The 10,708-nt window shown below is 38.7% G+C and overlaps 1 protein-coding gene across 1 annotated transcript in view; it reads left to right on the top strand.

The window, feature by feature from the left end:
- FBXL17 (F-box and leucine rich repeat protein 17) overlaps positions 1 to 10,708 on the top strand; it is a gene marked incomplete at its 5' end in the record, with an annotated part of 495,107 nt that continues 484,399 nt past the window's right edge. Inside the window, one exon of the mRNA XM_077757341.1 lies at positions 1 to 117. Coding sequence (XP_077613467.1) covers positions 1 to 117 — 117 coding nt within the window. The remainder of the gene's footprint in view (positions 118 to 10,708) is intronic.

Genomic DNA, 10,708 nt, shown 5'->3' with positions numbered 1-10,708 from the left:
CGTGAATGCGGCGACGCGGACTGTCAGGAGCCCCCCGAAAACCCCTGCGACTGTCACAGGGATCCACTCCCCGAAACCCCAGACATCAACCAGCTGCCGCCATCCATCCTGCTCAAGGTGGGTCTGGGCGAGTGGCGCAGGGATGCGTGCTTTCCCCCAACCCCGGCCCCCGCCTCGGAGGTTTGCTCTCTCCTCCCCCTGAGCGTGGAGGAGGGGGTTCCCTGATAGCCAGAGAAGTCCGAAGGGGAGATTGGAAAGCCAATGGGGAAGATGCTTATGGCCTGCTCTTTGAAGTAGAAAAACTTGGAGTCTCGTCAGTGTTTTTTAGTAGTTTGGGTTTGTTACAACACTAAAGGATTCATCTGTTACTAGATTCCCAGTGGTTTAGAAATTATTCGTAGATATTCTGCGAAATATTTATCATTTGAGCAATTTACGTTTACTGGTAAAGATTTCGTATATTAGTTTTGAAAGTGTTCAAACAGTACTTTCCGATTTGGTAGCTAACTAGTTGATGTCAGTAACGGTGACCTTTTAATTGAACATTTACTATGATCAGGCACTATGCCAGAGGTTTATATACATAATATCTCATTTAATCCTGCAGTTAAAGCTGTGAGATCGTTAGAAAAGAAGACACTGATATTGCAATGCTGTGTGCCTACGGTAGTAACTCAGGCAAAGGTGGTCTTTGCTCTGTGGAGCTCTGAGTCTAGTGAGGCTTGAAGAGCTTGACTTATCCAAGGTCACACAGAAAGTAAGGGCAGATCTGGGGAATTTAGTCCTGTTGTACTTGAAAACCTTATGATTTATGCTATGTTTTGTTGCATTCCTACATTTTGACTCTTATATAGTAGCATACAGTTTGCCAGAAGGTAGAGACCAATGTATTTTTGTGAGAAGATAGGTGAGTGGAGAAGAGGTGGGGGTCCTGTGGGACCTTTGTTTCACTTTCAGCTACTAGGTTAAATTTGCTGTTTTGTAAATGCTAGTGAGAAATTTAAGTGACAAAGTTAGTGTTAAGTTACTACTAGCAAGTTATTTTTCCCTCATTCCTCAGCCTCTTGCTGGAACTTAATAAATATAAACCTCCTTTTTCAGTGTGGGTGATATTTAAGACTAGTCAAAAATAACCTAGGTAAGAAGAATTTGGCTACTTTTATTATTACTGAAGTAACTGTCTTTAGTTACAATGTTACTGCCACCAATATACTTTTCTGATTAAACTTTTTGGACATTAATAATCCTGTGTGTTAAGACTGTTTTACTTTACTGTTGTTGTAAACAATACAGCAGAAGAATGGGAAAGCATAACTTTTTCTTAAGTCAAAATGTAATGATTTTGTACTTGTTGGAAGAGTAGTTGCCTCCTCTGTGTTCAGGGTGTGCATTTTAGGGCAGAGGGAACTTTCTTGAGTCCTTTTAAATCAGTAATGACAAAATATCAACAAATATTTGGTAGACAAGTTTGATTGCTATCTTGTTATTTGGCCAGTAAGACTGTTTTAAAGCAAACCGAAACAAAACCCAAGTAACTTTCTACCCACATCATAATTTCTGGAGGTAGAGAACATTTTAATTCAAAAGGGGGGGGGGGAGTACATGATTTCATAGTAAAGAAAATTTCTATAGGATAAATTTTGCTAGAATGTCTGCAGAAAACATTTTTTCCCCATATTTTTGTGTGGACTGTTGAAAAGTTGGTCTCAGGGACATTTGAGATTTTACTTACTGGATTTGCCATGTTAATGTTGGAGTGTTTAGAGAGGTTAGGTAGATTTCCTTGTAATAGAAACTTGAATAAAGATTCTTTGTGTGGGTATCTTGGTCTTAGTGATATTCGGCAAGAAGGCAGTTGGACTGTTAGAATGATTTGAAATTGAGGTTTTTCAGTGTTTACTAATCCATTCCAAGTTTTAGGGATAAGGTTTTTGGGAGCAGAAGCTCTGTCAACAAAGATTTTGTTCCTTGCCCTATTCTCTCCCCTAAGTGTAGTGGCTGGTGTTAAGTAGCTCTCATTAAATATTTATGAACAAATGAATGGACAGGTATTTAGGATATCTAGTCTCATACTGTGGGTGACTATGCTATGCCACTAAGAAGTCTCTAAAATGTTTATATCCTGACCTGAGTTGCTGTTTTGAGTCACAGTAAAAGCCATGTGATGGTGAAAAGGTTCTGACCCTATTTCTGGTGAGAACTAGAAGTGTTTGGCCTGGAGAAAAGAAGACTTTGGGAGCTGTGACAGTGTTTTATAGTACAGGAAGAATTGTTGGGTAGAGAAGTACAAAGCCATCACCTTTACTGGAAAAACGTTTAGATAGCATGCCTTTCTTCCCTAATAATGGGTCAGTAGCCTTTATGATTGTATTGCTGTATCTTTTGTACCAGAAGATACTATAGTTGTAAAGGGGATGTGGAGGAGGGAGAGTTTGGGAGAAATGTAAGGAAATAATAATTTAAACGTTTTTTTTTTTAAATATTAACATTTTTTTTTGAGAGAGAGAAACAGAGTGTGAGTGGGGGAGGGGCAGAGAGAGAGAGAGAGAGAGAGACAGGGAAATATAGCATCCAAAGTAGGCTCCAGGCTCTGAGTTGTCAGCACAGAGCCCAACATGGGATTCGAACCCACGAACTGTGGGATCATGACCTGAGCCAAAGTTGGATGCTTAACCAACTGAGCCACTCAGGCACCCCTTAAAGGTTGTTTTTAAGGATTTTTTTCCAGGCAAAAAGCAAAAGTAAAAGAGAAACACTTTTTATGGTGCTTCATAGGTCAGATTTTTGGCTCAATGTCAACAAGATTTTCTTTTTGAATTTTATTTTTATGTCACTTGCCTTAAAATACTAAAATAATGCAGGTTAAGGCAAATGTTTGCTTAGATGTAGCCCTACCCATCTAGTTTCCTATCCAGAGGTAACTGACCACTGTTACCAGTTTAGGTTGTTGTCTAGAACTTCTCTGTAAAGTACAGTAGTTTAAAGTAGTTAAAATGGAATCAGATTTAAAAATTCAGTTTCTTAGTCACAATAGCCATTCTGGACTGTGCAGATCCAGAGCATTTCATCATTGTAGAAAGGCCTGTGTAAGCCTTCATAGCGTTTTTTTTTTTTTTTAAATAATACATGGCACCAAATTGTGCACACTCTTTTTTTTTGTTTGTTTGTTTGTGTTAACAGTATGGCTTGGAACTCTTTTCTTTTTACTAGTAAGTAGTGTATGCAATTTCTTTTGTTTTCTTTTTAAAAAAAGGCTTATTTTACTTATTTTTTAAAGATTTATTTATTTTGAGAGAGAATGTGAACAGGAGAGAGGCAGAGAGAGAGAGGAGAGAGAGAGAGAGAGAGCGAGCGAGCGAAAGAGAGAATGAATGAATCCTAAGCAGGCTTCATGCTGTCAGCACAGAGCCTGATATTGGGCTCAAACTCTTGAACTGTGAAATCATGACCTGAGTGGAAACCATGAGTGCTTATCTGACTGAGCCACTCAGGTACCCCTAAAGTTTATTTGAGAAATCTCTACACTTAACCTGAGGCTTAGATTCACAATCCTGAGGTCAACAGCCATATACTCCACTGACTGAGCCAGCCAGGTGCCCCTTTGTTATTTTTAACTGCTGCATATTATTTCACGCTGTTATGCTGTATTTCTCTACTATTGAAATGTTTCCAACTTATTGCTACTACAAGCAATGTTAATACATGGATTCTGTGCACATAGAGTCATTTTTTTAAGTGTAGGTTTCAAGAAGTGATAATTTAGGGTTGAAGAATGTGTATATTTGGAATTTAAAAAAGTCCTTTCTAACAAAAAGAACTGTGTAAAAATGGAATGAGTTCTTTTTTGAAATAGTGAGCTTCATTGGAAATCAGAATTATGTAATTTCAGAACAGAAAGAGATCTTTGAGATCATCTGGTTACTCCCCACTTTTGTGTGAAAAAACAGGCCTGGAGAAGTGAAATGGCTTCCCCAAGACATTTCAGATAATGAAAGGAAGACTTTGGGTTGGAACCCTTCTCAGTGTCTCCAGGTCTAGAGATATTTTCAGTATATTGTCAAAGAAGTTCTCAGTAATCTTCTCTCAGAGATTTTATGAAAGAGATTCCTGAATTGGGGTTGTCAGGGAGGAGCTTACACCAGAAGACTTCTAAGCTGTTATGAGTCAGAGGCTAATTTTATAATTGGGTCTGTAGGGTTGAATTGTGGCCTTTAAATATAAGCAATTTGAGAAGTAGGGAATGACTCTTGAAAGGTCAACTGTGAGAATAGCTTTTTGTTAAGTACTTAAGCCTGTTATAATTGATCTTTGACTGGTTGATGGATTGCTTTGAATCAAATAAGGTAGCTTCAGTCTCTGGTACTTGTTGCCTTGATAAACTAAGGCAATTCTGCCTTCTGATATCACAATTAGATTTTTTTTTTAAAGCAGGCTCCACACCCAATGTGCGGCTTGAACTCAGGACCCTGAGATCAAGAGTCAGATGCTCTACCAACTGAGTAAGCTAGGCACCCCCAACAATTAGATTTTTATCTTCTGGAACCACTATGCAATTTTACCAAATGATATCAGTGGGATATTTTTTTAAGTAGTTACTATTTGAGTGACTGCATATTTTGAGATCTATATTTAAGATTTAGAGCCTTCGTGTGCTGTATGTTTAGATATTTTGCTGTCAGCAGACCTATTTCTTTCCAAAGGGAATAAAGAGATCCCAAATCTATTACCACCATTAGAAAACTGCCTCACCATGCACACACCCCTGATAATGTGTCAGTAGGTATTAAATCTTTGCTTTTACAGCTTTATTACCAACAGGTTGCTTTATTGATCAAGGAAGAATTTTATAAGAGAAATGCGCTTTGTGGGAAGCTTATGTACTTAATTTTTTTCAGGTATGAAAATAAGGATGAAAGCAATGGAAATGGGAGTCAAAGAAAAAAGTAATAGCACTTTTTAAATCTTTGAATGTAGATTACTAATGAGTAAGAGGAAGTAAGTTAACATGTAGCATTTTATGAATGCTTGACTTAAGGCTTCAGTACCAGATAACCTCTAGAAGGCATGTCTCTGCAGTTATATGAATGATTTTAGTCACCTTGAAATGGAATGTCGTTAGGAAGTCAGGTTCAAGATTTTTCTTTGCTGAAGAATGCCAAGTAATTTTGATTAACTTGATCAGGTCACAAAAGGTGAGATTGTTTTCTTCTTATCTTGAGAAGTGTATAAATTTTGGTGCCTTATAATGAGTAGCTGTTTAGGGGACAGCCCTGAGCCAATTTTTTTTTTTTTTCCAACTCTGGAATACCAAGTCATATTAATGATAGGGGATATGAGAAGATAAGTGGAGGCATATTTGGAAGCATTTAATTTACCAGAATAATTTCCTAAAATGTTGTTCAATTTTGGCTACATATTTTATGCTTGTCAAGAGTCTTGCCCAAGTCTTGGCCGGTTTGGAGTCAAGTGGTGTGCTAAGAGCATCTGTGTAGAGGAAGAAGCTAGAGTAGTGAGGAGTGAATGGTTACACACACATACACACGCACACACATTCTCTAATTCTGTCTACACGAGACGGTGTCAGAGCAGCAATACCCAATAACAATGTGTGTGCACTTAGCATCCACATCTTACCTTCTAAAAACCATTCTCTACTAAAAGGAATCCGTGTTCTTGGAGAAATGGCTGATTACAGAGCTGGTACAAAGAGACATTTTGTGCCAGAACACAATGAAGAGCTCAAAGTATAATAGATACGTGTCAGAAGGACAAATCATTTCATAGTATTTCCTCCCAAAATACTTTTAAAAAAGTTTTGTATTGAGTTCTGTGACTGGCTTTAAAATAGAACTTATCCTTGAGGAAATTTCATAATACTTGACTCGGCTATAGAGTAGCTTTCTCTTATAGTAGTTGGGATTTTATAAGTTTTCTGTGTCTTAAATTTTAATCATTAAATTGTGAGAAATAATTTTAAGTTATAGATTAGAAAATAGTTTTAGAATCTGTGACTTCTGTGTGGCTGTATAGTTAGAAAAGTACCAGAAATACATTTTGTGTCTATTTTTCTAAAAGGTACTCTATTCAAGAGACTGTTTAATAGATTTTACTTTCGGGGCACCTGAGTGGCTCAGTCAGTTGGACGTCAGGCCTTGACTTCAGCTCAGGTCATGATCTGATAGTTGGTGAGTTTGGGCTCCATGTCAGGCTCTTGTGCTGACAGCTAGAGCCTGGAGCCTGTTTCAGAATTCTGTCTCCCTCTCTCTCTGCCCCTCCCCCGCTCATGCTCTGTCTCTGTCTCTCTCAAAAATAATTAAACATTAATTTTTTGAAAAAAATAAATGTTACTTTCAAGCTTTTGGGAGGTAATACAAGTAGAATATTTAACAGGCCAGATATGATATACATGGCAAAAAAAAAATTGAAACGACCAGAAAAGTTGAACATGGTTGAAATAATTCATTTTGAGAAGATTGCAAAGAGGGAATCTATCTGAATCTTTAGAATATTATTTGCTTAGTTCCTCACTAAAATGTGATTTGTGTGTGTGTGTGTGTGTGTGTGTGTGTGTGTGTGTATGTGTATGTATGTCTTCTCAATAGGAATTAAAGGTTCTGGGAAGAAAAATGATAGAGTGATAGAAATACAAAGCTTATGTATGTTTTTTTGGAAAAAAGCTCTATTGGTATTTAATTTACGCATTTTACACGTACAGTTTGAGTTTAGTTAAGTATATAGAGTTGTAAAAACATCTTTATAATTGAGTTTTAGAATACCTCCAATACTTCCCCTTATGCTGCTTTGCAGTCAATTTCTGCTCACATCCCTAGCTCCAGGAAACCACTGACCTGCTTTCTCCCTATATAGTTTTGCCTTTTCTAGAAATTTGATGTAAATGGCATCATACAATATGTAGTCAAGAATATTGTCTTGTGGGGTGCCTGGGTGGCTCAGTCAGTTAAGTGTCCCACTTCAGCTCAGGTCATCTTACAGTCCGTGGGTTTGAGCCCCACATCGGGCTCTGTGCTGACAGCTCAGAGCCTGGAGCCTGCTTCAGATTCTGTGTCTCCCCCTCTTTCTGCCCCTCCTCCACTCGCTCTCTGTCTCTCAAAATAAAATAAAGGCATCAAAAAAAAATAACAAATATTGTCTTGTATTTAATATCGCTGTATCTCTCATGACACCTAGCATAGTCCTGACACAAAAGAACTCCATATAAAATAGCTGCACAGATTTACTTCTTTTCAAGTATTTCTTTTTTTAAATTTATTTTTGAGAAAGAGAGAGAGAGGGAAAGGGACAGTGACAGAGCACCAGTAGGGAGGGGCAGAGAGAGAGGAAGACACAGAATCCGAAACAGGCTCCAAGCTCTGAGCTGTCAGCATGGAGCCTGACGCAGGGCTGAATGCACAAACCACAAGATCATGACCTGAGCTGAAGTCAGATGCTTAACTGACTTGAGCTACCCAGGTGCCCGAGTCTTTTCAAGTATTTCTATAACTTACATGCCACCTACCTAGTCATAAACTTTTGCAGTAATATTTGATAGCAGATAAGACCTCTTTATCAAGAAATAAAATAGCCAAATGTAAGTGTTGGCTTGGTTGATTTTTCAGGTACTCTAAAGTTCTAGGGGGGTGCCTGGTGGCTCAGTTGGTTAAGCGTCTGACTTCGGCTCAGGTCATCATCTCACAGTTCATGGGTTCGAGCCTGCGTTGGGCTTTGTGCTGACAGCTAGCTCAGAGCCTGGAGCCTGTTTCAGATTCTGTGTCTCCCTCTCTTTCTGACCCTCTCCTTCTCTCTTAGAAATAAATAAAAAAAAACTAAAAAGTTCTATGGGATAGGTACGACTAAGTGTTGAGCAACAATACATTCTCTGGAAGTTTCTTCAATCTGAAGTGTCTTCTAAAATCTTACACTGATCCCCTGCTCAAAAATAGAATCAATCTATTTTTATCTTTAAAAAATTTTAATGTTTATTTATTTTAGAAAGGGGGGAAGGAGAGAGTGAGGGGCAGAGAGGGAGAGGGAGACACAAAATCTGAAGGTGGCTCCAGGCTATGAGCTGTCAGCATAGAGCCCTACTTGGGGCTCAAACTCACCAACTGTGAGAACATGACCTGAGCTGAAGTCAGATGCTTAACCAGTTAAGCCACCCAGGCTCCTCTAAAAATAGAATCTTCCAAGGGTCAGAAATATTTGACTATCACCTAGTGGTGATTAGTTCAGATTATATCTGTAACATGACTTGTACCTTTTTTGGTAATTCATATTTTGTTGTGTTTTCCCAGATTCACCGCTAAAGATCAAGAATATTGTTTTCAACCCAGGTCCTGTTGAGAAGTTACTGCTATTTTCCAGTATCCATTCCCCTCATACTCTTTTTAGTAACAGAATCTACCATTTTCTAGCTTGGAACATGATCAGCTAATTCGAGGCTGTTTCTCAGCCTCTCTTCTAGATAGGTGTAGCTATGTGACTAAATGTTAGGTAATAGGATGTAAGTGGAAGTACTGTGTACAGTTTCTTATTCACACCATAAAAGTAGCTGCTGGTCCTTTGCTTCCTCTTCCCTGTTTCAGGGTTATACCACCTGGGTTATAGGAGTAAGCCATTATCCACTCTGTAGATGAGGGCAGTGAGGGAAAAGCAACAAGGTACAAGATGATAGATCCCTGGGGCTTCTACATCCTCAGAGTACTTACACCTCCTTAGTTGGGATTTCTGTCATGTTCAAGCTGTTGCTAACAGGCCTGTGGTAAAGTAAGCAATTTCCTGGCTTGGTGCAAGTGACATCTCAGTTTTCTTCAATGTCATTTTTTCCCTTTGTAGTTTCCTTTATTCAACAAAAATGTTGTTCCAGGTCAGTCCTTTACAGACCTCTGTTCTCTTTGTTCAAAGCAACCTTTGAAATATTCGTTCTCTTAAATCTCACATTATCCAAAGATAATTCAGAAATGCCTTTGAATATATAATCTGAAAGCCAGTGAATGCATCTCGTGTCTTAATGTTGCCCACAGAAACCTGGGTACATAGGCACAAATGTTGGTTAAATGAGTTAGGGTAATTTGGGGGAGAAGTAGTTACTTTTCGAGGAGTCAGGGTATAGGAGAGAGCACATTTAATAACAGAAAGAAGAACAGGAATATTTAAGTATTTTAATTATTTTTATGTAACAAATTATTCCGATACTTAGCAGTTTAAAACCACAGACATTTATTATTTCATATTTTCTGTGGGATAATAATCCCTGTGAAACTTAGATGGTTCCCTTTGATCAAGGGTCTCTTATGAGGCTGTAATCAAAGAGTTGGCTGGAACTGCTCAGCTGGGCTCAAGAATTCCTGTCCAAGCTTATTTGTGAAATTCTTGGCAGGCCTCAGGTCCTCATTGGCTATTGGATAGATGGTTAAGTTCCTTGCCATGCCCTGTGGCTTCTCCATAGAGCTCATAGCAACATGGAAGCCCACTTCCCCCAGAGCAGCAGATCTAAGAACACTCAAATATGGAAGCAATTTCTTTTTAACTTCATCTTGGAAGTAACATCCTGTCATTTCTGCCATACTCTGTTCTTTATAAGTGAGTCATTAAATCTAGCTCACACTCAAGGAGAGGATTACACCGCTGTAAATATCAGGAGGTAAGCTTATTGGGGGCCATTGTGCAGCTTGCCTATCACAAACAGTATGCAGAGGTCTATTAAGTATGCGTTGGTATATCAGCTTAGTATTTTGGCTTTTTTCTTTTATCCATCTTGGCTTGTACCAGTTTCATCTACCCAGCAGGTGAAGGGTAGATAAAATGTTAAAAGATATTAAATTTCCTTTCAGCTGGATAACTAAGACTCATGTAGATCCACTTAGAGTTAGTCAATTATCTGTGGATTAAAACAATCATCTCACTTTTACAAACGAGAAATCTAATGTTCAAAGAAGATTCAAACCAACGTCAGAGATGTTTTATTTATTTATTTTTCTAAAGAGTATTTATTTTGAGAAAGAGCATGCAGGGTTGGGATGTGGCAGGCAGACTGGGTGGGGGGGAGACAGAGAAAGAGAGAGGAAGAGAGGGAGGATCCCAGGCAGGCTCTGCACTGTCAGCACAGAGCCTGATGTGGGACTTGAACTCACAAACCGTGAGATCATGATCTGAGCAGAAATCAAGGTCAGATATTTAATCAACTGAACCACCCAGGCACCCCTAAAGTCAGACATATTTTAAACAAGGTACTTCTTGGTTCCACTGACCATGTTACACATATCTTCTACTTGTTAAGGGACAAATTAATCCTTTAAAATGACATAGTACTTTAACATTAAACAAATGATCTACTTTCCCTGGATCTTTATTTTCTCATTTTATAAAATGGGGAAGGTGACCATAAAAACATCCATAAGAGGGGAGCCTGGGTGGTTCAGTTGGTTAAGCTGCTGACTTTGACTTAGGTCAAGATCTCACAGTTTGTGAGTTCGAGCTGTGCATTGGCTCTGTGCTCACAGCTCAAAGCCTGGAGCCTGCTTCAGGTTCTGTGTCTACCTCTCTCTCTGCGCCTCCCCCACTCACTCTTTGTCTCTCTCAAAAATAAATGACCGATACAAAAATTAAAAAAAAACATCCACAAGAGAGGGACTTCCAGCTATAGCTGCATGAAGAGTTTGGTGAATTCTCTCCACAAAAATAAAGTAAAACCAGGCAGAATTGTCTGAAA

The sequence above is a fragment of the Crocuta crocuta genome, unplaced genomic scaffold, assembly GCF_008692635.1.
Source record: "Crocuta crocuta isolate KB4526 unplaced genomic scaffold, BGI_CrCroc_1.0 scaffold131, whole genome shotgun sequence".
Taxonomy (NCBI): Eukaryota; Metazoa; Chordata; class Mammalia; order Carnivora; family Hyaenidae; genus Crocuta; species Crocuta crocuta.
The sequence above is the reverse complement of the archived record's forward strand: the minus strand, read 5'-3'. Positions and strand labels throughout refer to the sequence as shown.